Consider the following 26021-nt stretch of genomic DNA (forward strand, 5'->3'; position numbering starts at 1 on the left):
GCAGGGGTTGAGAGGGGCTGCGGGCTCAGAGTGAGGAGCAAATCCAGACAACTTCCCTCCTTTACCATCTTCCTGGGCTACGAGCGGGGCCCTTGGCACCCCAAGAGCAGGGGCAAGGGGTGGTATCTTAGCCCCCCCACCAAGAAAAGTGTAGGACCCACCATACTAACATTGGCCATCTCGTCACAAGGGGAAAGAAATGATGAGATTCAATTAGAGCTAAAACATTAGAATTAAAATACACAGATTTGGGGATCACATCCAAGATTAATTACAAGTCAGATTAATCACTACTAGAAATAAAGTTTTAGGACAAGCCAGCCCCGCCCCCTGCCAGACCAGAGAAGCAAATTTTGAATTTTTTAGCAAATAGCTGGGCCGCTGCTCTACCAGAATAGGCCCCAAAGCTGAGAAAGTAGGTCTTCCCTTTTGTAAGTTTTTTGAGCTCTTCTTGTTTTCTCCATACAGGATAAACAGGTGGTCATCTGTTTTTAAAGGTAATGTATCACATAGTATCTTTCTAGGCACATTTACAACAAAAGATTTAAAAGCACAAATCTATTAATAAAATATTCATGATCCTGAAAGAAGTCTGTTCCTATTCCTCCAAAATAGAATGGAACTCCTTCCCCACTAAACTACCCCTTCAGGGAAAATCTGAGTAAACCAACAGGCTTTGCCCTAAAAACCTTCTAATTCTGGCCCTTTCAAACCAAAGAGGCGCTCAAGAACTGAGAGGCCACTACCTATATAAAAATACACACCAAGTTAGATCACCTAAGTTGGATTTCAGCTGAGGAAGTTTCCATTGAGACCATCTCTCTGATCCTAACCAGTACCTGAAAAATGAAGAGCCTTGAGTCAAATACACCACCTTGAACTGCCCCTGCAAACAAACTGGAAGCAAGGGTGCCCTATGGAAAACCATGTAATATGCTCTACAAGTAAGATATGAGTAACAAACAAGGAGCTGCATTCTCCATTAGCTGACACTTTTGAGCATTCTTCAAGTGTAGCCCCAATTAGTGTAACCCAGGCTAGAGGTGCTACAGATGACTGTGGCAAGATCCACATCTAAAAGAAGCCACCAATACCCTAGCCAAAGGGGAAGAAAAATTAATCTGGGTACTTCTGCAAAGTGGGCATCCAAAAGCAGCCACAAATCCCACAGATCATGTACCCTCAGAACAAAAGTTAGCTCAAGTGACCAGCACCACCACTAGGTCTTACCTTCTGTTATATTTTTATATTCCCTGAAATCCAGAACCCAGAAGAAGGATTTATTTTCAGATATTTCAACTTTAGAGTACCTGACTGTGTTTCACTAATATAATGAACCAAAGAGCATACAACTTTTCATTTAGGACAAGTTTACACAAATTAAGCCATTTTAAAAGCAGCATCTATAATATAGAAAAGTTAGTTTGGGGGTAACAGCATAGTTCCTTAAATCTTCCATTCCTAGTGATACTACGTAGTAAGTATCATTTTAAGAATGAGCAAAAAAATCAGAAAGCCACAAATAAGTATGTTTGTATAATACTGAATAGCTGATATAATATGGAATAAATGTGAGCAACAAGGGTAATGCCGTGGTGGGAATATGCTATATAGACCACCGGCCCAGAGGGATGAGGCTTTCTTCAGGCAACTAACAGAAGTTACTAGATCACAGGCCCTGGTTCTCATGGGAGACTTGAATCATCCCGATATCTGCTGGGAGAGCAATACAACAGTGCACAATCCAGGAAGTTTTTGGAAAGTGTAGAGGACAATTTCCTGGTGCAAGTGCTGGAGGAACGAACTAGGGGCAGAGCTCTTCTCGACCTGCTGCTCACAAACAGGGAAGAATTAGTAGGGAAGCAAAAGTGGATAGGAACATGGGAGGTGGACACCATGAAATGGTCAAGTTCACGATCCTGACACAAGGAAGAAAGGAAAGCAGACCCTGGACTTCAGAAAAGCAGACTTTGACTCCCTCAGGGAACTGATGGGCAGGATCCCATCTGAGCAGATTTTTGAAATATGAACCCATGTTCATGACTTGGTATTGCCACCTTTATTTCTGCGCTGCCTTCAGAGCTGGGTGGCTGGAGAGCGGTGGCTGCTGGCGAAGTGCCCAGCTCTGAAGGCAGCACCACCGCCAGCAGTAGTGCAGAAGTAAGGGTGGCATGGTATGGTATTGCCACCTTTACTTCTGTGTTGCTGTTGGCAGCAGTGCTGCCTTCAGAGTTGGGTGGCCAGAGAGCGGTGGCTGCTGTATCCCGCTCCCCACCCCGTGTCCCCAGCCTCTATTTGGGAACTTGAAATATGGTAACTCTGGAGGGTCATCATAGCCTGAAATATTTTCAAAGGAGGGCCCAGCAAAAAAAGTTTGAGAACCCCTGTTCTGGAGTCTCTTATTAAGAGGGGAAACGTTTACTCATTCTCCTTAAAGGTACCCACGACCTTTAACTTTCACATCAAGAGCCACAGAGTGGCAGAAAGAACTCTCTGTGCAGCACTGCACACACCGCAGTGCAGTCTCAGCAATGAATATCAACTCATCTCCTGGTATGAAACTTGAACCATCTTTCTGGCTCTTAGGGAGAGTGCTCCCAACTGCATCAAAGTCACCTGTGAGATTCCCTGTGTTTCAAAGAGTACACAAGCACATATACATACCATTGAGTTACAAGCTCTTTACAATCATTGGCCAGGGCCTTTTTTTTTTTTTTAAATGCCCATACTACAAATCAAACAGCAGAAACCAGTCACAATAGGCCTCAGCTTTTTGGCAGTTGGACTTAATGAAATTTCTCCAATTCAACGCTCTCAAAATTGCTACTTCAACTCCCCCACCAACATGCCGTGAATGCTATAATAACAATACACAAACATTTCCTTTTATGTTGTAACAGAGTTTATTTTAATATTTTGTACAACTAGCATTGGTCTCCATTAATAAGTTATAAGAAGTTTACATAAGCAAGATGTTCCCCACCCCCTGCCCCCCAAGGAAAGGAATGTTCAGCTTCCACCACTTCTAATTTATAGGGAAAGAGGGAATGACATTACCTGAAAAACAAAAATGAAACCTAATTCATGAACAGAATTCTCTGGAACAGTTCTTGGGATTAACTATATCTACTTGGATTCCATAAACAAGTGCAGAGGCTACGCCTTCCAAGACTCATTAAAGAGCACATTAATCTAACTGAAGTTTTTCTTTCATTTTAGGACAGTTTTTAAATTAATGCCATAATGTTCTGCTGTATTGATATATAGTTTACAATCTAGTACAAATAGTAAATGTTTAACAATAGATTTTTCTAAAAGTTATTCACATCTCACCTCATTCAACTGTTCCATGTTTCAGTTCCATGTTTTAAAAGGTCTTTCATTTCTTAATGTGCATTTTGTTTTCAAATAAACAGACAAGAGAAACTGACCTCAACAGATATTCCCTTTAAGTAACAGACTACACATAAAACAAATAAATATTTTTTAAAACCCTTCAAGTGGCAACAACAGAGTCTGTTCCAGGGCAGAACCCTGTTATATATTATGTAAAAAGTATTCCAAACCTAGTTCTTCAGCAGCACCCCAATTATTCCAGACAGCTACCTGTACCATTTCCCCTGCCTTAATCAGATAACAGAAAAAAATGAAATCAATAATTTAAGAACTTCCTCTCATGCCCATACACAGAGAACTCAAAGATATGTCTGAGATTACATGATTCAGATTCTCTAGCACAGACAAATTAAGGGTTTGTACAAATGTTTCCTTCCTTCCTCCCTCAAAGCATTTTGCCAATAATCCTGAAACAGTTAAGATAGCTCTGTGTAACTTGGAGGATCATTTAAAAAAAATAATAAAATTTTAGTACCAAGGGCTGGCCTCAGGGCTTAGAGGTTAAGATGTTACTGCCAGGTTGGAGGCTAACTTTGCATTTTTCATTGTGGAAGCTGGCAGTTTCCTAGACCACTGCTGAGCTTTCAGCCTCTGTGGAAAGCAGCTGCTACAGCACCTACATGTACTTTCTTAGGACACAACTGATTTGGTATCACAGTCTTCTCAGATTCCATGAGTATTGTAATGCTGACAAGTTTGTGAAAAATAGTTTTTAGAAAAATGAAATGGGTGAAGACTCCCCACAACAGACCTGATCCAGAATTCCTGTCAGTGGGAGGTGAGAGTTTTACTACTCTTGGCTGTAGGTGGACAGAGCCCATACCTGGATATTGGGGAGTTTGTTTTTTAAACACCCAATTTAAGTCAAGTAAAAGAAAGCCTTGAATCCTTATTAAAACATTTTTAACAGGAAAATAAAATCTAGACCCAGGAAGTTAAACATTGTTTTTCATATTACTTTGAAAGCCTCATTTTACAGTATTATAAACTTTACGACTTCTTAAAGATGAATTAGTTTTTCTCCATCAAGAGGAAGATCAACCCAGTAAATTGGTTTGCATTCCCTTGTTAATAGGGATCAGGATTTGTTGCCTAATAAAACTCATGGGGGACTTCTTTTTGTCAAGAAAACAAACAAAAATTGCTCTAGCCATGGAAACTTTCTACCACATCCAAATGAGCATATGTAACACCTTCTTCCACAAAAGCATCCCAAGATGCATGCAAGTGTTATAAAGCGTGTTATGTTGTCTATCTCTCAGCAGAGGTTGTTCTGATGCCATGTAGTGGTTTTTCCTTTAAGAAATTATATCCCAGTTTAGAACAAAGCCACCCTTTTGTTTTGTTTAACAGGATTTTTTTTTTTTTTTTTTACATGTTCTGTATATACAACCTTTAAAATACACTTAAAAATAGCTGCACACATTTTATATCTCATTGTATAAGAGAAGTGCAGTCCAGGTAGACCATGCTTCTCAATACGTTAAAAAATATAAATAAAACCCAACCAGACTTTCTCCTCTGGTAGCCACGCTGGCCCGGAAGGAACAGTTTTGAAATGGGAGTCTTTCACAAAACACGCTACCTACAAATCTCAGGTTAATTTCCTCAAGCACCTCTATAAAATCTTTCTTTACATATTTGATGTCACACACAGCCATCTTAGCAATGAAATCTGTTGCAACATGCATGTGTGAACTGCCCACTCAACCAACTCCAACCCTGAGGATTTTTCTGGCCTGGTAGAAAAAGGAAATGTAACAATTCCTGCAGTATGGCTGGTTCTCCAAATCACAATTCTTTGTTTTCCTGGATGTTTCTTGCACACGCACCCACACTTTATTTCAAGTTCATCTTTCCTTCTAACCAACGTGCAGATTTCTCCTCCAGATCTTGATGTCCCAATGAAACAATCAATGTTATCCATCTAGAGGTTTTCCCAAGTAGACCAAAGTCACCTCTGTGTTGCCATACACAGCAGACACTGCTGGATATAGGCAGGCCTTTGGCAATCCTCTGAATGCAACTCCCAAGAACTCATAGCCTCGCTCAAAGGCTAATGTCTTGTCTTCCATGTCCAAGATTACTCGAATCCTCTCACCTATCTGCAAACGGAGATAGGAAGAAGAGTCAGGCAATATTCAAAGAGAGACCAATCAAAAGGGAAATAAAACAAATAGGCACAGAGACAGTAGAACAGAAGACCTTAGGAGAAGGGTATGTTCCTGTTTCTCAATAAAAATGAATTATTTTTTCTGTGAGTGTCAGTTTTACTGATGCTCACAAGATTCTGTATAGCTGTACATAAAATTTCAAGTTAACAATCACAATGCTAAATACCCCATATAGGGTACAACCACCAAATGTGACCCTTCACACGTGACTGTTCTGGCAATAAGAATTAATACACTGCATTACATCTACTTCAGTGTACTACAGTATGTGGCTATTTTGTAATGGCCTCCACCCTGTATTTCCCATGACTCTGAATATAGCTTTCATTATGATAAATAGGTAAAGGCTTTGCAGAGAGCTTTTAAAGCCACGGAACTGGTTTTAAGAAAGTAGGTACTCTATGCCAGGTGCACTAAAACACTTCTTTGGCCAAGCATGCACTCTGAACATCAGCATTACACTCTTATTTACCGATAGAGCAGGAAATTTCAGAACTATGTGTAGGCTTTTGCCATTTGTTTTTGCCAAAAGAAAAAAAAGATATGAGAGTAATAAACATTGTCTGTGCCAGGAGAATCACAGATCAGCATATAAACATGATATTGCATGTCAGTTCATTTACCTAGAGCATGATTTGAAATTTAAATAAGTCACAGCTCCCAACAGCAAACAGTAACATGATATTGCACAAGCTTCTATGTTGTGGAAGAGTCAAGCCACCCTCAGATGTAGTCTCCTTTAACCTCTAACTTATAAGAGGGCACTTAAGAATGTATACTTTTTAGTCTTTATTTTATGAAAAGAAAGATCATCTCACATGTTTTACTTAATTCAAGCATACTTTAAAGAGACATCAACTTGAAATCAAGTCAATTAAAAACTAAGATCAAAACAGTTTTGTCTACACCATATCCTTGAGTCTCCATGACCATTGCTATGGTTTTAAGTCAGAGGTGGGCAAACTATGGCCTGCGGGCCCGGCCTGCCGGGCCCAGCTAGCCCCTGGCCCCTCCCCTGCTGTCCCCCCTCCCCCACAGCCTCAGCTTGCCGTGCCGCCAGCGTGGGAGGGGGCTGCACTGCGGGCGCAGAGGAAAGCAGGAAGGGAGGCTCACCTGCAGCCTCAGGGGAGTAGGCGGGCGGCAAATGCGGGTGGAGGACTCAGGAAGAGCACCGGGCGGCTGCACAGCCGGCGGGAGAGAAGCGGTGCTTTGAAGGGGAAACCGCTGCTTCTCTCCGACTACACGGCTGCCCCTGCTCCTCCTGAGTCCTCCGCCCATGTTTGCAGGGCAGCATTCTGAACGGGGCTTTAGAGGGGGGCCTGTCAGGGGGTGGGGGTGTGGATAGGGGTCAGGGCAGTCAAGGAGCGGGGGCGGGAGGGGGGTTGGATAGGGGGTGGGGTCCTGGGGGGCGGTTAGGGGCAGGGGGTCCCAGGAGGGGGTGGTCAGGGGACAAGGAGTAGGGAGGGTTGGATGGGTTGGGGGTTCTTAGGGGGGCAGTCAGGGGGCAGGAAGTGGGACGGGGCAGTTAGGGTTTGGGGAGGCACAGCCTTCACTACCCAGCCCTCCATACAGTTTTGGAACTCTGATGTGGCCCTCAGGCCAAAAAGTTTGCACACCCCGGTTTTAAGTTCTTCCCCACCCTCCTTTCCTGTTAGGGTGTAAAAGACCCAAACAAGGGAAACTGACCACACAAAGTAAATAGGTAGAGTGACTACACACAATGTCATCAAAAACACAAAATCAACTACAGAAAAAATAGTCTCTCTGATCTTTAAATTACAGTAATATTATGTTTTACTCATAAAAATCATAGATACATGTTTCAGAAAAAAGTGCAATTTTTTAAATTTAAGTGCCATTACACAGATCATACCACTCAGACAGCTAACTTTACTTAGAGTGGGGATTTAGGAATATTATATATAAATATACATTAAACAATGTTCACCGACTAAAATGCAGCCACATCTGAAGTGGAACATCACACAACAACACTACATAATAGTGTAAGTCAGGAAGTATAGCATATTCAATTGAAGCTGTACTGTCAGAAAATCTAGTAGGCAGAACATAGTTATCCAAAAGTGGAATTTGGCCAAAGCTAAATACCACAATTTGGGGGCGGGGGAAGTGCCACACACTCCCTAATTATGGCAAGTTATCTGAACATCAATGTTATGTCTCATCCAAAAGATGTCACCTCTAAGAATATCAATTATTGAATAAACATCACTTCTACATCACCCAGGACTTCCTTGGAGAATTCCTATCCAATTACCGACTAGACTCAGCACACTTAACACTGGGATGTACCAAAAAGACATAATGCTTACCAAACACAGCCCTGTTATTGGTGGACAAATCCCTGGTTAAAACATTTAGAACGCTCTAGTACCTTTTATTTAAAAAAAAAAAAAAGAAAAAAGGTAGCTTCCTTTCAATGAACCGTATGAATGCAGGATAATATCAAATAAGATTTGAGATAAAAGAAAGGTTCAATATTAATTTCATTCTAACTGGAAGAGACAACGTAGGATCCAGAATCCTACACCATATAGGGATGTAATCTAAAATAAACCAGTAAATTAGAAAAAAGGTTATCAGGTAAATTTTTCCCCTCAAAAGGCAAACATATTGTATATATTGCCATGTCTGACCAGTTTAGGAGACAGATATTTTTATAATAGAAAAGAGACATATTAAAGAACAGTGTTAAGGCTTATTAGGCAATGAAGTCTTTTTCTTGCCCAACAATTCTTGAAGGACAACTGTTCACAGATGCAGTAGAGCCTCTAGCTGGTGCTTAGTCTCACTCACCTGGTATTTTGGTGCATTATTGCACTGTGGGAAACTGCCATTTACTTCTCCATTATGTAGCAAATTATTGTCCACCAGATTCCACCCCCAACTCTGGTCATCACTGCCCAGCAGTGCTACATAGCCCTGACACTGCATGGGAGCCCGTTTTGTGGCAATTCCAATTACTGCCACTGTGCCAAGAGGGCCCTCCCACCAAACTTCCCAAGCATGACGACCCTCACTGAAACCAATCTTGGTCCTTGCCCCATCTGTGCTCTGAGCAATGGGGTTCCGGTGCAATGTAAATCCATTTTTCTTGATGTACACATTCCTGGAGCAGTCATTGGTGCTGAAAGCATGTTGAAAGGCCCGTACCTAAAACCACAGGAAGAAAGAAGGGATTTTTGAGTGGAGGGAATAATCATAAAATGAATTAATTCATTAACATCCTACAGCTCATTCCCACCAAATTTCAAACTTTTTTTTAAAACCAGTGTAGAGGAGACGCAAAAGTACGCAGGATCAGAGGTGCCAAGTTCCTGAGTTCCCAAGTGGTGCTCAACAACCCCCCCACTCCACCCCAGATCCCGCCCCCACTTCACCCTTTCCCCCAAGCTCCCACCTCCGACCCTTCCCGCACCTCTTCCCACCCCTGCTCCTCTCCCTCCCTGCCAGTGAACACCACTGAACAGCTGATTGTGGCAGGCAGGAGGGCTCTGGGAGGAGCTGATCTGTGGAGCTGCCAGTGGGTGCAGAGCACCCATTATTTTTTTCTTGTGGGTGCTCCAGCCCCGGAGCACCCAGAGTCAGCACCTATGTGCAGGATAGTGGGTTTACTGGTTGAAGACTCCAGAGAGTAGGGAACCAGAGTACATGAGCCCCTGACACAGAGCAGTAGAGAGGACTGAGGGGAATGGTAGGAAGTGGAGGGCACCTGTAAGACAAGCAATTAAAAGCCCTGTCAATATCAGGGAAATTTTTCAAATAGCCAACCCGATTTCAGCTTCCCAGGCCACAGCAATGGGGACAGGCTGTGCAGAGTATTTTAAGCACAGTTGACCAGACTTGCTTTGAACAGCTGGTAGGACCAACGCTTAATATTATGGCGGCAGCTTAAGACAAGCCTTCCTTACAAGAAGATGACAATTCAGCAGCACCAGATCTACTTGCCGTTTTCCAACAGGGGAGATGGAAGTTGGGCAGTGGGTGTGGGGAGACGCAGCCAGGGAAAACCTGCTCTCCATAGGCCAGTCCCATTCTCTACCTTCGCCTTGACAACGGTCATTTCAGGGAGTAGATAACGGCTCTGGCAGCGCTGGGGCCGGGACGGCGGGAGGGTCCCCCCCGGGAGGGTCCCCCCCAAAAGTGCCCGGACAGCGCCGGCCGGCCCTGCACAGTCGCTATCGCCGCGCGGGGTCCCCTGGCCCTGCAGCGATCCCGGCGGCGCAGCACGAGCCGCCAGCCCTGCCCCCCGCGGGGGCGGTTCGGCCGCTGGGAGCCTGTGGCGAGGCCCCGCTCACCTTGCCCTTGTAGGTGGGCACGTTGCAGAGGATGTCGGTGCGCAGCGCCTCCTCGGCCAGGCTGCGGGCGGCCAGGCTGCGCCACACCTCGCTGTTCTCGTCACCGTGCAGGACGCGGTGCCACAGCCGGCAGACCAGCGCGCAGCTGCGCAGCTCCCGCAGATCCAGGTAGGAGAACACCAGCTCCAGCACCCTCCCGGGCAGCCGCCAACCCGCGCCCCCCGCCGCGCCCCCACCGCCGCCCGCCGCCATCGCCTCTGGCGGCGCTCACCGGCCGCTCGCCCCTCCTCCCGGCGCCGGCCGGCCGGCCGGCAACAGCCACCGCCGCCCGCTCCGCGAGACCCCCCCCGCGACGGCGCGAGCCGCTGTACCAGCCCCTGAGGCGGCGCCAGCCACACTAGCCAGCCTCGCGGCAACCGGCGGTACAGTGCGGGGCGGCGCGAGCTGTTTGCCCTCCCCGGACTGGCGACAAGTGCGGGCGGAAGTGAGCTCTGCGGTTGGGCAGGAGGGGTCCAGCTGAGATTCCAGAGTGCCACAGTTTATCCCGGGAACATAGTCGTTAGCAATGCCCAGCCCATCCACCCGGCCTTCTCCACAGCAGCTTCACTCCTACTTTGTACCAGGAGAGAGTGAAAGCAGGGGAGCCATGTTGGTTAACGGCAGAGCTGTCATAGGATCGCGGAGCGCATGCGCCGCAGCGTACACTACCTTGGCCATAGAGGAGACACAGAAGTCCGTTGAGTTGACGTAATTATGCTGCGCCGGAACAGGCGGGTCACGCGGGGAAGCTGGGTGCTTGGTGTACTTAGAGGTAACGCGGCCTCCTTTCCAGCGGCCTTCACCCCTCCCTCCCCCCCGCAGCACGGATAAGAGCGAGCGATGGGAGCTGCTTATCCCCTGGCCTTCCCTCCAGTTCATCCCTCCTGGGCCTGTCGCCCCGTCCCCCGCTCCTTGCCTATAGTTATTTCCCTTCCCCCCACGCCGGCTTTCCTGTTAGCTATCGCCTTCCCTACTCACCCCGCTCGAGCCTCCCCCTCCGCACAAGCCTTACCTCCAGCCCTCTCCCCTTCACCTGGGCCTTCCCTTCAGCCACCCCACTCACCCCGCCCCCGCTCGGGCCTTCCCTCGAGCCATCTCCCTCACCCATCCTCTCCCCCCCGTCGGGCCTTCCCTCCAGCCACCCTCCCCCGGCTAATCCTCCCCCTGGGCCTTTCCTGCCATTCCCCCGCTAACCTCCCTCATGCCGTCCTCCTCACACACACCCCAGGCCTTCCCTACAGGCACCCCCAAACACCCCCCCCCTTTCCTGGTCTTCCATCCATCCATCCAGCCATACCTGTCAGGTCCTTTCCTCCAGCCATCTGCACTCCATTCACTTCCCTTTGCCGGGGCCCTTTCATACGGCCACCCCTCTTCCTGCTTACCCCCTGGGCCTTTCCTATACCCCCCTTGATCCCCAGTCACCACCACTGGCTTTTGACTACAGCCACTTCCACACAAACCCACTCTCATCCATCCCATGGGGGGAGGAGGGGAGAGCTTTGCCTACAGCTGCCCGTCTTTCCTCTTGCTCATCCCCGCCACCAGGGGCCTTTGCCTCTGGCTGCCACCCCCAACTGTAAACCTCCACTACAGCCATCTCCTACCCCTGTATGCACACAAAGAGCTTTGTTAGATGTGCTGTACAGTTTTAAAAAGATCCCTGCTGCCAAGAGTTTACAATTTAAAATCATATTAATATATTTAACATCATTGATCCTTGCCTCTACCACAAAATTTGAACAAATCATGTTTGGTTTAAAATAGAGGCGATGCTTCTTACCACACTTTGAATTGGAATGACAAATTGCTGAAATACTTAATATATTTGTGTTGTTTCAACCATAATATGTAAAGCGGTTTACAAAGCCTCAACAATTTTAGGCCCTAGCCTACAATATGATTCATATAGGCGCCAGGGTCCTTCCAGGTGGGTCCAATTGCAGGAGCAGAGCTTTAGACATACGTGCTGATGACTCCAACTAATAAGGGTAAACATGGTCATCAAGCACATTAGTAAATTCAAGTTAGCTAAAATTCAGGCCCTGGGAAGTCTGGACCAGCCACAGATCTCCAACTCCTGGTATGTGACGTTCTGTAAAAGCATTCTGCTAACAGTGTCACATGCAGGTACGTGCCACCTTGCAACCCCATAGTAAAGTAAATGCCGTGTATAAGGAATTCAGCATGGTTTTATAGTGTTCTTTATATCCTATTATGCTAAAATGTAAAATATTTTACAGACCCACATTTTTTAAAAACGTGTGGGTTTATAAATACTAGCAAGGTTTTTTTAAAGAAAATCCACAGTTTTTCAAAGTGGCTTTCTTTGCCCCATAGAGTGGGTTGGCAGTGAGGTTCCAGGACAGGTGTACCAGCAGACTGCAAGCAGTGGTGTCACACGCAAGAAGCTGGAGACTGGTGGTGATTCATACTTTAGGACCAGCAATGGGGCCAAACGAGCAAAAAGTTTTAGCTTACATAAATGCTGAATTCCTCCTCTGTTGGGGCTTCCAGCAACTTCAGAAAAATGCTGAACACAGTTTTTTGCACATCACATTTTTATAGTTTTAGATGCTGGTCTCTTTTACCTGAAAATTCAATAGCAAGAGTCAAAGCACCAAAGAAAGTTCCTCAACCTTTTCTCTCTCAATGGTTCTGAACAACAGGTTACTTCCTCCCTTCTGATCTCATATTTAAACTTGTTCACTTCATCCCTCAATTAACTCAGTTCCTCCCACCTCCACCAATTTACATAATTCTGGCTTCACTGACACTAGACTGGGGGAGTCCTTTTTTATTTTTTCATTTCAGTTTTTCCATATCTCACCTTTGTATATTTCCTTTCTGCTTATGTGGGTAGTGCTGTATATAGCTAAACGATTTTATTTGTTCTGCTTACAGTGATGATATTACTTCATGCAAACCCCACCATTATCAAAATAAGCTTATTGTTTAGGAAGAATGGAACTTTGTCTTATACAACAATTTTCTTACTCTAGGTATCTGTGTGCTTTACAAAGCAGTTTAGTGACTGTGTAGTCAGAGGAAGTAGTCATGCTGTAAATGGTAGCTTTTCACACAGCTTGGAACCTTAGAATTTGTTTTATGAAAAGGGAGAGTTGGCGAGGATATTAATGCTTGGTCACACTAGGAACTTATGTCAATATAACACCACACCCCTGAGTGACAGTTAACAGACCTACCCCCCGGTGTAGACAGCGCTATGTTGACGGGGCGGGGGTGGGGGGGTTCTCCCATCAACATAGCCACTGCCTCTTGGGGAGGTGGAGTACCCACACAGATGGGAGAAACTTTCCTGTCAGCGTAGGTAGCATCTTCACTAAGTGCTACAGGGTTCAGCTGCACTGCTTCAGCTCTGAAAGTGTAGACAAGTCCTGAGATTTTTCCCCTACTCTTTTCAGTAAGTGCAATAGAAACTTTAACTTATGTGTTGTGATAGCACCTAGATACCCCAGTCAGAGACTGTGACCCCATTGTGCTGAGCGCTATATGCACATAATGAAAAGACAGTCCTTGTTGCAGGGGTTGCAGCTGAAGTAACTTCCACCTAGACAGCTACTCAAGATTAGCAGAACGAGATTTAATTTAGTTCATGTACCGGACAGAGCACTTCTCACAATAGAGCAACAAGGGGATGATGCAAAATGTCAATAGTGTTTGAGCCCAAGTCCCAATTAATGTGCTTACCTATACAGGTGTCTGTTTTACCTTAGGGACACTAGTATCTCATTCAGTACATGTTACTGTGTCAGCCAAGCATGCTTTCATTCTTAATTTTTTACTGTAGTAGGAAAAACCCTTCCCTAACATCAATTTGTTTTCCTTCACAGACTCCCTTGAAGTATCATGGCAGTCAAGTGGACTAATGGACATTCCTCTTCTATACTGTGCTTGAATGTAAACAAAGAAGGGCTGGTAGCTTCGGGAGCAGAGAGAGGAGAACTCACAATCTGGAATGAGGAGGGGATTCATTTAGGACAGATACAGCTCCCGAGGGCAGATGATGTCACCTGTGTTGTGTTCTCTCCCACCTATCCCAGCAGGCTGTACACCTCCCATGGTGAAACCATTAGCGTATTGGATGTCAGATCCCTTAAGGGGCCAGTTGAATACTTTCGTCTGAATGAGGAAGAGATCAATTGCCTGTCAGTGAATGAGATAGACAGTGTCCTGGCTGCTGCAGATGACTCTGGGGCAATAAAAATTATGAACTTGGAAAACAAGAAAGTCAGCCGGTCCTTGAGGAGGCATTCAAACATCTGCTGCTCAGTTGCCTTTCGACCTCAGCGCCCTCAAAGCCTTGTGTCTTGTGGACTGGACATGAAGGTGATTTTTATAGTAGATGGTGGATGATGGCTAGAGAACTTAAAATATCAACCAGATATGAGTAATTAGATGATATTTGCTGTACTCTTCCATTCTACGATAGTTAATGTGGCTCTCCAACACTCCTAATGTGGTCCCAGCATAATAGCCAGCAGTATAGTGAGGATATTCATAATGCTGTTTTCTGCACAGTAGTTGCATTGTTTCTATTGTTGCCTTCCTTTATTATAAAAGAGTTGGGAAAGCAGGAATTAGAGCAGTGATACTCAGACTGTGGCTCGCGAGTAGCAAGTGGCTCTTTAATGCACATCCTGTGGCTTTTTTCAGCACATATTAAAATACTATGATTTCATTATTAACCAATCAGAATGCACTTTTACTGTGTTATTAACCATTTTTAGTTGATAAAATAATATTTGGTCACTCATTTTGCTGTGATAATTATTTATATATATTTATATATAATATAAACCCATTCATATTTAAATATGAATGTATAGCACTATAGTAAATGAAACAATGAATTCACACTACTATGACTCTTTTGGGCAATGTTGATCACCAATTTGGCTTCTGAACCACTGAGGTCCGAGTGTCACTGAATTACAGTATCCTTTCAAAGGAGGTGTGAGAAGTGGCAGCAGAGCTAAAAGAAGCAACTAGCCTAAGACAGAGAGGAACAGCCCTTGGATAGTTGTGGCTGAGAACTTCAGTCTGTCATCAACAAACAGACCACAGGGTCAAATCACCCAAAGCCTGAATTAGCCAAGACTCAGAGGTTCTGTCCGGTGTGGAGAAAGGGGAAAAATCATGACAGAAGGTGGCTGTAAAGAGCTTGCACCACATTAACTATCATTGTTTTTCTTTATGCATACTGACTTTTCCCAATATTGCAAATATATTAAATATTGCAAACAGAACTTTGTGAGTGGTTTGCAAAAAGGGTTAACCTTTGATACTACTGTTCTGACATTTAATACAGATTAGTTAAAAGCACATTTGACTGATATATACAATGATAACGAGGTTTTTGTTTAAAATTTAATGTGTTATTCCTTTGTTTTAATAACCTCTTGAAAGTTTAAATGAAATCAATTACTTTTTTTAAATTGTCCTTCCTCTACCTCACTTCAAATTCCAACTTTAGGTTTACTATTTAGGACTAGATTTCTTTTTTTAAAGAAAAATATTTAAATGTTACTGAATCACATGGACTTTGCAAAAAGATAGGGGGAAAGTCAGTTTGGGAGTATACCCTAACTTTGACAATGTACCCTTTATTAATCCTCCAATGATAAAACATGACTCAGGTTATTCTTTGAGCATAGAGATGCTGGGGTCTGGTTTTTTTTCTTGAAGGCAAAATCCACTGGCGGAGTGATATAAACTTAATGCAAACAACATTCCAAACATTGCAGTATCCAGGTTTTGATAGCTTATTAGGGTGTAGTCCTGCAAATAGGCCCCTTGATGTTAAAGGACTACTTTTGGATGTAAGGGCTTTCAGATTCAAAACCTGACACTGGATGCCTATTTCCAGGATATCCTGAGGGGTGGGATACTCCTGGAATTGGCACAGCCATCTCTACAGGTCACTGCTATTTTATTTACTTGCCTCTAAGTTTTGAGAGGGGAAAAAAAACAGCTTTGATTGTTCATCCTATGACTTTAGCTGCATATATACTAATTCCCACTAGCACTATCATATTTGTCATGTTCTAGTTAAGGTGATAGTGTTCATTATAAACCTCAATTTTTGAATTCATAATGTAGCTGTAATTCAGTAAAGGCAGACTTTTTTATATAGTGGTTAAGATTTGGAAATCTGGTTGCCTAAAGTTCCTAAATCTATAGTTAGGTACTTTGAGAAATAATTTTCAGAAGTGCTGAGTACCCAAGAAATCAATTGAAGTTAATGGGAGGTGCAGGCACTCAGCACTTTTGAAAATCACGCCATTTATTTTAAGGTGCCTAAATATAGATTTAGGAGCTTAACTTTACACACCAGGTTTGAATATTTTGGTCAGAGTCTTGTCCTTTTATATGTCTTTTTCCTCACATGCTGGGGATGGGGTGGGGGAGAGAATAGATGTTTTACAGTTTCTGAAGCTTCCTTGTGTTCCTGTAGCTCAGTAGACTCATAGACTTTAAGGTCAGAAGGGACCATTATGATCGTCTAGTCTGACCTCCTGCACAACACAGGCCACAGAATCTCACCCATCCACTCCTGTAATAAACCCCTAACCTATGTCTGAGCTATTGAAGTCCTCAAATCATAGTTTAAAGACTTCAAGGTGCAGAGAATCCTCCAGCAAGTGACCTGTGCCCCACGCTGCAGAGGAAGGTGAAAAACCCCAGGATCTCTGCCAATCTGCCCTGGAGGAAAATTCCTTCCTGACCCCAAAGATGGAGATCAGCTGAACCCTGAGCATGTGGGCAAGATTCACCAGCCAGTAACATCATTTTTTTTGCATTACCACCTAACACACATACTAACCCTGTTGGGTGGCTCGTCCATAATTCTGACTTGCAGTACTGGAAGTCAAATAATGCTCCATTTGGAAGCATATTTATTGCAATATGGGGATTTTGCAGGTGGTAGAGTCTTATTAAGTTTTATCATCTGGAGATGTGTTCTCACCAGATTATGATAATACAGGAAATGGTTCTAATCATCTTGTATTGTCTCTTCAAATAAGTGAACTCAAATGTTCAGTGAGGTGAGTATGGAATTTGAGTTGTGGTCCCCTCCCCCCAACTGATAACGGGAACTATGCCGGTAAATCCCTGTGTGCTATTTTGGAGACTTAGGAGGTTACTGTCAAAGGGCCACTACCTGTTAAAATTGATAATGTTTCATTTTTATGTTTTACCCAGCCTGGCTAGAGAAACTAGACTGGCCTGTTTCTAGTCAGTTTCACTTCTCATGCAGTAGCGCAATGCTACACTGAGGGTTGCAAATACTGTGGTGTGATAAATTGGGAATATATCTGTACAATTCATGGATTGTGTACGCGATTATGAACCCTATGCAAACTCCATTTTGAACATGCAGCCTTTTGACTTCTCTATGGTGTACTTCCTTCCATGTTGGGTTAAAAATTCCAAAGGTGGTGTCAGAACAACAGTAGAGGGTAGTTGACTCCTAAGTACCCAATCATAGGAAACCTATTCACTCCAGACAAAAGACTGGTCTTAGCCCAGAAGAACTGCTTAGCAGGGAAAGTCACAGCAACAAAGTCACTTGACAAGGGTTTGCCCTCCTGTGGGGAAGCTGGCAAGGGTGTCACCTTAAGGGGAGGCTGAAGGTTTGAAAAGGGCAGAGGATGGTCTGCTCAGCTGGGGTTGGGGCCATTTACTGTAGTCTGAGGGAGAGATCACTCACCTTGTAACACCCTGCCTTCCTGGACCCAGATGGTACCCCAAGGAAAGGGCCAGCTAGCAAGTGAGGGATCTTGCAATTTCAGATGTTTGTTTTGTATGATGTGTGGCCTCCTGTGCTTTATTTGTTAAAGAGCAATTGTGCTAGAATCAGTGCAAAGCCTGTCTACCAGTATGTGTTAAGCATTCACAATTTTGCCCCGGGAGAGTTCAGTGTAATCAGAAGCTTCACACTTTGGATGGAGTTCTGGGAGAGGGGTGTGTTTAAGTATCAGGGGGTCTGACGGGTCAGTGCTGCACCCAGAGGGCCTTAGGCAGCTGGACAGTAGGTTCCAACACTCAGAAGGAGGTGATGGATAAAAGATTTGCGCCACTGTTCCCTCTAAGCTGTGCATGTGTGCGCATGCACACATCCTAAACACCGTGTGCACAAAATTTGCACAGAAGCACAAAAATTTGCACAGAAGAAATTTTTTGCGCACACGGCCTGTGAAAAATTAAAGGGAACATTGGTCTGTGCCCTGAGTGTCAAGGGACTCAGAGATTTGGGACAGTGGCTGGACTCCATTCAGGCTCCAGGAACTTGAAACAGCCTGGGGGTCCAGAGCACAGAGGCTTGGATTCCCCTGAACTGTTAGTATGTTATCATGAAATTTGGCTAATACTTATATAATGTTTTAAATATGTTCAGCATTATCTACAAAGTCATCAACCCCCACTATGAAGTAGGCGTTCTCCCCATTTACAGATAAGGAAATGAAATGGGTCACCAAAGGCGGCAGAGAAAGTGTCTGACTCTCAGCACTGTTCTCATTCCCCATTACACTGGTGTGTTCCTTTTTCAGTTTCATAGTTAAAACTGTCAGTGTGTCATGGCTACCACTGCTCAGATACCTCCGAAAGCATTCAGAGTGGTTTCTTCACCACTTCCACCTTCTTAAGGGTTGAGTCTTAACTATCCAAAGGAAGGCTGTTTCAGCAGCTGTAGTGCTAAGTCATTTTTTATGGTTTGATTTGAAGGTTATGCTGTGGAACCTGCAGAAAGCTCGCCCACTGTGGACCATGACCCTGCAGGAGAACGAAGCAGAGGGAGCAGAACACCAATCAGCTGGCCAGTTCTTTAATCCTCCCCTAGCCCATTCTCTGTCTGTTGCAGCATGTGGCAACATCTTTGGTTGTGGAGGTGAAGACGGTAAAATCCGGATCTTCAGGGTAACAGGTGTCAAGTTTGAACAGGAGCTGGGGTTTAAGGGTCACACTTTGGGGGTGTCACAGGTCCTCTTTCTGCCAGAAGTATATTGGCTGCTTTCTGGAGGAAATGATGGGAAGGTGTTACTGTGGGATGTCAGCAATGAAGTTGGGAAGCAACTGAAGAGTCCTGTGAAATCCATCCACAGGAGGAAGGCCAGAACACCAGCTTCCACCAAGAGAGATGGAGAGCCCAACGCAATGGTTACAAATGAACATGCCAGAGTTTTACCAAAACTAAGCATAGAACATGGAGAGAAGGTGAACTGGATTTCATATGCAGAGATCAAAGGCTTCAGGAGGGTATTAGTTGCGGATCAGAGCAGCTGTATATCTGTATATCCTCTGACTGAAACCTAGACACACATTGTTTAAGGAAATCTTGGCAAGTAGCTAGTTTTTTGGGTTGTTGTGAGCTGGCCTACCTGGTTCCCTACAGAGTACCCTCCTATTTGTTACCATGGAGAGTAAACTTTCTGTAGCTTAAATAATTACCAGCTCTTACGCATGTTTAGAAGTGGCCAGGAATTTGCTGTGGCACATTATGCACATAAGTAACATTGCTTTATCTTTTTCAGTAGTGGCACATCTTCACTGTAAATATTTTCTTATGGGGTTGGAAGATGGTGCATCTTGAATATAGGTGTGACTTTGTTTGAAATGGATTGAGAGGAATTGCAGGCTCAAAAATGAGCAGACTGAGGCAGCCTCATGCTGCAGGTTGTAACATTTTATGTTTCAGTCTGCAAACATTGTAAGAAAGAGCCTATTCAGTTTGGGAGAAAAATGGTGGCCTTTTCTGTAAAAACTAAATCAATGGGTGTGGTAAGCTTTGCTGAAGGTGTAATTGACTGGAGTCCTCAAACCCCTGCACTATAAGAAAACTACTAATTTTCCTGCTTTGCCTCCTCACCTCTTTAGTTCTTTGCTTTCCCTGTTTCAACATTTCTGGCAATTTAGGCCTAAATTAGACATATTCTCTGATTATCTGAGCTGCAGCAACTGAAAATGTGGGTTTCAAGCATGTTTGAACTATTTTTAATTTAATATAGTTAAGAATAATTATGGAAGTGGGTTAAATAGCTAAATTGATTAAAGTTCATCATTAAGTGGGATTTTCCGACTGGAACAACATTGGGGGTGGGAGGAAATGTTAACAGCTGTTTACTTGGCTTGTCCTCCTCTGATTTCGTGTCACAGAAGAAAAAATCTTTTTAAATCTGTTTTAATAAAAGCTTTCTCCCTCACTGTGCTCCTTGTGCTCCTGCTAGCTCTTGTATGACTATCCTATGTAACCCTATATGCTGTGCAAAATGTGAAGTTGAGCATTTTATAACTTAAATGCAGAGTATAATAAAAATATAGAGGGCCAAATGCTGCTGTCTTCCTTACACAAATAGTATCACTGATTTCAAGGGTTCCTTGCATAAATAGGGCGAGCAGGTTCTTGCTTTAGGTGGACTGTTAGCTTAAAAATGGGGGGGGAGGTGACCAAATGTAAATCCTGTGCCTTAGAAGTTATTTAATAAACTCTCTGCTTTTATGGGATGTGCAAATAATTCAGAAATTTTATTTTCCCAGGATGTCCTGTATCACTAATGTGCTAAAAGTGCACTACTTCTACAGTTTGGAAACCAATCTGACCAATTAAATTATTTCCGTCTCTTTGTTTATACATGTAAATGAGCGATCTTTGCCAAAAACACTGAACTTTGAAGTATTAAATCTGAGATTACTAAAATAAGGTTAATTTGTGTTTGTCAATTAGAAGCTTTTTTTGGTGGCAAGCAGTAAGATAATGGGAGAGATGGATTGTCCTTTTATTGTAAGAAAAGAGCCAAACTGTAACTAAAATACTTAGTAGACATTCCCCTCTGGCTACCAAAATAATCCACTGTACATCTGTGACGTTGCACTCCATATACTTTATGAAAATACGATAATGAGTGTGAATATAATGTAACTAGAATATGCTTTATGCAAAAGGTCTTTTGTAAGGTATAATTACAAAGCTTATAATCTACTGAGTGTTCATCCTATTTGTATGAATGTATCATTTCTATGTCTGGAGTTAGGAGAATAAGATATAAACTTGTATTACTGATGTAAACATGTTAAGTGGAAGACATTAGGGGAATCAATCACCTCTAAATGGCTCTGTTTACTTGTAAGCCTTCCTGTGGTCCTGTGAGTCAGGCCAGAAAGAATGGAGGCTTGGGGTCTCACAGGACATGTGATCATGTCACCTGGTACTGGAATTCATTTTAAACCTGGTGCTTTTGCATTTAGAAGGAGGGGTGGGGACCCAGAGACACAAAAGATTTCCGCCTTGTGCCAAAGCCATAAAAGGGGGTGGGACAGAATAAAGGGGGCTGCAGTCATGAGAAATCCCCTTTGTTACCACCTGAGGTGAAACTAACAAGAACTGTACCAGGGGAAAGGATTGGGCCCAGACTAGGAAGGGGTCTAGTCTGTGAAAGAAGCTTATTGGAACATCTCTGAGGGTGAGATTTACCTGTATTCAGTTTCTTAATGTATTAGGCTTAGATTTGTGTGTTGTGCTTTATTTTGCTTGGTAAATCTGTCATTTTTGTTCTGTCATTACTTGAAACTACTTAAATCCTACTTTTTATGCTTAATAAAATCACTTTTATTTATTAATTAACCCAGAATAAGTGATTAATACCAGTGGGAGTAAACAGCTGTGCATATCTCTCCATCAGTGTTCTAGAGGGCGGACAATTTATGAGTTTAGCCTGTATAAGCTTTATACAAAGTAAAACAGATTTATTTGGGGTTTGGATCCCATTGGGAGATGGGTGTCTGGGTGCTGGAGATAGGAAATCTGCTGAGCAGTTTTGGTTAAAGTCTGCAGCTTTGGGGGTGTGGTTCAGACCCTGGGTTTGTGTTGCAGCGGAGTAGCATGTCTGGCTCAACAAGACAGGGTTCTGGAGTCCCAAGCTGGGCAAGGAAAACAGTGTCAGAGGTAGTTTCAGCACGTCAGGTGACAGTTGCAAGGGGGTCTCTGTGACTGAACCCATCACAATGGCATAGCTGAACACGATTGTGCACAGCTGATTGCTTTGAGACACTGGCAGTGATTTTAAGTGAGTTTTAAGTGTGCTAGCTGGAAAACAGACAAAGTGGTTACTGGTTTGTTATTTTCTGTTTGTTTGTTTCGGGTGAGGGAAATAAGCACAAGAAAACAGGAAAATGACTACCAGTGAGGCAGCTACAAAACTAGAGCTGGCCAGACTGGAAGTGAAAGAGAAGGCAAAGGACCGCAAGTTTCAAAGGCTCAAAGGAGCAGCTGCAGCCAGGGAGGAGGCTGCACACAGAAGGGCTATGGAGGCAGAAGCAGCCAGGGAGGAAATTGCTCACAAAAGAGCCATGGAGTTAAAGGAGAAAGAGCTTGAAGCCCAGAGGCTAGCATAGCAAGATGCTCAGAAGGAGAAGAAAAGAGAGAGGCAGCTAGACCTGGAGTTAAAAGACAGAGAAATACAGGCCTAAACTGAGACCCAGAAGCATGAACTGGCTGTAATGGAGTAGAAGAAAGAAAACCTTTCAGCAGCTGGCTCTACTTCCTCAAAAATCCACAAATGGGAATGATTATGCCCACAGTATGATGAATCCAGTGATATTGCTGAATATTTCATCACCTTTGAGAGACTGTGCACTCTCCAGGCGATTCCTGAAGATCAAAAGATGACCTCTGTGGTTGCAAAATTGACTGGGAGAGCTCTGGACATATTCAGTAAGATACCTATTGATGATGCTTCAAACTATGGTAAATTTAAGGAACTGGTTTTGAAACAGTTTCAGATTACACCTGAAACCTACAGGGTTAAATTCAGAAATCTTAAGAGGAGATCTGGATTGAATAATGTGGCTTATGCAATTGAAATGAGGGATTTGTTAGACAAGTGGGTGACGGGGAAAGGCATTACAAGCTTTGAAGAAATGTGTTGTTTAATTACTCAGGAACAGTTCCTGAATATGTGCAATGATGATATAAAACCGTATTTGTGGGACAAAAAGGTGGGTGAATTAGCTGGGTTTGCAGACTCTTATGAGCAGTCACAAGCTGCAATTAAACACAAACCACTGGCAGAGGGATACAGGGTTGGGGGAAAGCAGAATCACCGTTTTACCCCTGGGAAAAAGGAGGCTGGGTGTTCACCTCCCCACTCCCCTGTTACTCACCTCAGGTCTCCTGGACAACCAGAGGAGCCCAGAAGGTGCTTTCACTGTAATTCCCCAGGGCACCTGAAGAGCAGCTGCCCTAAATTAAAGGAGGGTAAACCTCCCTTGTCCCATGCTGGCTTGGTTGCCCTCAGCTCTGAGGCCCCAGAGGGCAATCCCACCTCTTATCACACCAGCTTGGCGGACACAGGGCCTAGTGAAGTGGACAGGGAACACATTAAGGATATCAAGATTGATGGCACGAAGTGTCTGCAGTGGAGGGATACTGTGGCTCAGTTCTCTCTGGTTGGACCAAGTGTGGTTCCAAATGCTAGTGTTTTGATGGGGCAGATGACCCACATTAAGGGGTGGGGCCAGAAAGGTTCCCTGTACCCCGGCAAAGGTTCATGTGGACTGGGAACGTATGGAAGGTGATTTACTGGTGGGGATGCTCAAGGACATCCCCGCGGACATGTTGCTGGGAAATGATTTTTCAGCAACACTAGGACTGTTAGTGTGGTAACTTGCAGCATGAAGAAAGGAAGTGAGGGACTCCTAGAGAGGGAGGAGAGAGCACTGTCTGTCAATGAGGCAGCTGTTCTAGCTGATGATTGTAGGTCTGACGCAGCCCAGCTAACACATCCTACCCCAGGGAACGTGGAGTAGGTGACTCGGAGGGAATCCCCAGAAATGGGGCGGGGACCTTGGAACCTATAGAGGAGGTGGGGGAGGGTCCTATTGACAGGCCAATGCAGGAAGGTGGGGTGCTTCCAAGTATGGGAGAGGCAGAGCCAGGCCTCTGCCTGGCTGAAGATGACAGGCTCCCAGGGGTGGGGGCAGGGGAGATGAAATCAGTGCCCAGGGTTGGGGATGTTATCTCAAGGGTTGTCTGTCAGGAATTTGTAGGTAAACAAAGGGCTGACCCCTCCCTTGAGGGCATAAAAAAGTGTGTCTCGGAGGGAACTCCAGGAAGGGAGTGGAGGAGAAGTTTTTTGAAGAGGACGGGAAACTGTATAGGGAGGCCCCTGTAGGGAAGAACCGAGACCCCAGCCAACCCTATAAGCAGTTGGTTGTACCCAGCCAACACCAAAAGGAATTAGTGCTGGTAGCGCACGATAGTCCCTTTGCTGGTCACTTGGGGTACAGAGGACTTATGACAGGTTAAGGAGGAATTTCTACTGGCCTGGGATACAGAATGATGCAAGGGATCATTGTAGAACTTGTGTGGTGTGTCAGGAGAGGAAGAAACCGGTGGGACCCCAGAAGGCTCCGCTGCGTCCCTTGCCTGTCATTCAGGAGGCATTCCAGAGGGTGGCAATGGACATAGTGGGTCCTATGTCTCTCCCCACTTGGAGGGGAAACAAGTATATCTTAGTTGTGGTAGACTTCACCACTCGGTATCCTGAGGCAATCACACTGTCTAACAGAAGCTGAAACAGTGGCAAGAGCCATGCTCACTATATTCAGCAGAGTGGGCTTCCCTCAGGAGATTTTGTCTGATCGGGGGGCAAATTTTATGTCGCAGTTGTTCAATGAGCTATGGAAGGTGTGTGGAGTGAAACAGCTTAAGACGGCCCTCTACCAATCCCAGGCTAATGGGCTGGTGGAAAGGTTCAGTGGGACCCTAAAATCCATGCTGGGGATGTATGCCCAGAAAAGGGGCCAGAGTTGGATGAGTTGTTGTTGTTCCTGCTGTATGCCTATAGGGAGGTGCCCCAAGAGTCTACAGGATTTTCCCCATTTGACCTTCTGTATGGGAGGAAAGTGAGGGGACCCCTCAATCTCATCAGGGATACCTGGGAAGGATGCACCACGGTGAGGAAAGAACGCATGACTGAGTATGTTCAGAGGTTCAGGAGGGAGTTGAAGGACATGATGGAGATTGTCCAAAACAATCTCCTTTGCAGTAAGGCTAAGCAAAAGGTGTGGTATGATAAAAAAAATACTTGTATACGCACTTTTGACATAGGAGATTTGGTCATGGTACTCAGCCCTGCAAAAAAGTTCAAAATGTAAAACTCCTGGGAGGGGCCGTTTGAAGTGGTGAATGAGGATACTTACAAAGTTCAAAAGCCCCTTGATGATACTGTGCCTCAACTGGTACATGTGAACCGACTCAAGGCCTATCACAGTAGAGTGACCGGGGTAAATATGATCTGTTGTGTCGAAGAGGAAACTGAGGCACACCCACTTACTGATTTGATGGCTGAATGCCAAGATGGGTCAACTTTGGAAAGAATGGAAATTTGTAGTGATCTGACACCAGTCAAAAAGGGGGAAGTGTTATCAACGCTGCAAAGGTACAGTGAGGTATTTTCTAACAAACCAGGGAGGACACACTTGTCTCATAGACTCCTCACGAAAGGGGCTCAGCCCACCGCCTTCCAGGCTTTACAGGGCCACCGGCAAGGTGAAGGAGCAAATTCGTGCTGAGATACAAAGCATGTTGGAGCTCGGGGTGATTAAGGAATTTGACAGTGCATGGGCTTCCTCTGTGGTCTTGGTCCCCAAACGGGATGGCACTGTAAGATTTTGTGTAGACTATAGGAAACTCCATGCTGTCACAGATGCATACCCCATGCCAAGAATTGATGACATGCTGGATATGCTGAGCCAAGCCAAGTACCTCAGTACCTTTGATCTAACCAAAAGTTACTGGCAGATCCCTTTGGAGGGGGAGGCACAACAAAAATCAGCTTTTATCACTCTATGCATTTACAGTGTTACCTTTTGGTCTGGTAAATGCTGGTGCAACCTTCCAGAGACTGGTCAACAGAGTGTTAAATGGTTTGCAGAATTATGCTATGGCATATATAGATGACATTGCTGTATTCAGCAACACCTGGGGGGACCACAAGGAGTACCTGGAAATTGTGCTATCAAAGCTCAAAGAAGCTGGGCCAACCGTGAAACCCTTTAAGTGCAAGATAGG

At 44.5% G+C, this 26021-nt stretch overlaps 4 protein-coding genes across 6 annotated transcripts in view; 3 read left to right on the forward strand and 1 right to left on the reverse strand.

Moving 5' to 3' along the window:
* Positions 1 to 2884: 2884 nt before the first annotated feature.
* Positions 2885 to 9786, reverse strand: FBXO45 (F-box protein 45). Its single transcript, XM_043522892.1, has 3 exons — positions 9540 to 9786; positions 8388 to 8744; positions 2885 to 5501 (listed from the first exon to the last, which is right to left on the reverse strand). Exons 1-3 carry the CDS (start codon positions 9624 to 9626, stop codon positions 5316 to 5318), a joined length of 630 nt encoding a protein of 209 aa, XP_043378827.1. The 5' UTR covers positions 9627 to 9786; the 3' UTR covers positions 2885 to 5315.
* A 134-nt stretch (positions 9787 to 9920) lies between these two features.
* Positions 9921 to 26021, forward strand: part of SMCO1 (single-pass membrane protein with coiled-coil domains 1) — a 28663-nt gene continuing 12562 nt past the window's right edge. The window contains exon 1 of one of the 2 annotated variants that reach the window (XM_043522893.1): positions 9921 to 10057. In XM_043522893.1, coding sequence (XP_043378828.1) covers positions 9921 to 10057 — 137 coding nt within the window. Of the gene's footprint in view, positions 10058 to 22523; positions 22662 to 26021 lie in introns of those variants that run through there. The other variant, XM_027829609.2, reaches the window with a different exon arrangement.
* On the forward strand, positions 9923 to 20789 carry WDR53 (WD repeat domain 53). Of its 2 annotated transcripts, none has more exons than XM_037908582.1 (3): positions 9923 to 10057; positions 13783 to 14278; positions 18680 to 20789. In XM_037908582.1, the coding sequence occupies exons 2-3, from the start codon at positions 13799 to 13801 to the stop codon at positions 19265 to 19267; spliced, it is 1068 nt and encodes a 355-aa protein (XP_037764510.1). In that variant the 5' UTR covers positions 9923 to 10057; positions 13783 to 13798; the 3' UTR covers positions 19268 to 20789. The 2 variants fall into 2 exon arrangements, with proteins under 2 accessions (XP_037764510.1, XP_007067446.1); XM_007067384.4 differs by having other exon boundaries at positions 10038 to 10700.
* LOC122461789 lies at positions 22613 to 25371 on the forward strand. Its single transcript, XM_043522891.1, has 2 exons — positions 22613 to 25132; positions 25364 to 25371. Exon 1 carries the CDS (start codon positions 22613 to 22615, stop codon positions 23522 to 23524), a length of 912 nt encoding a protein of 303 aa, XP_043378826.1. The 3' UTR covers positions 23525 to 25132; positions 25364 to 25371.

Source organism: Chelonia mydas, chromosome 9, assembly GCF_015237465.2.
Source record: "Chelonia mydas isolate rCheMyd1 chromosome 9, rCheMyd1.pri.v2, whole genome shotgun sequence".
Lineage (NCBI taxonomy): Eukaryota > Metazoa > Chordata > Testudines > Cheloniidae > Chelonia > Chelonia mydas.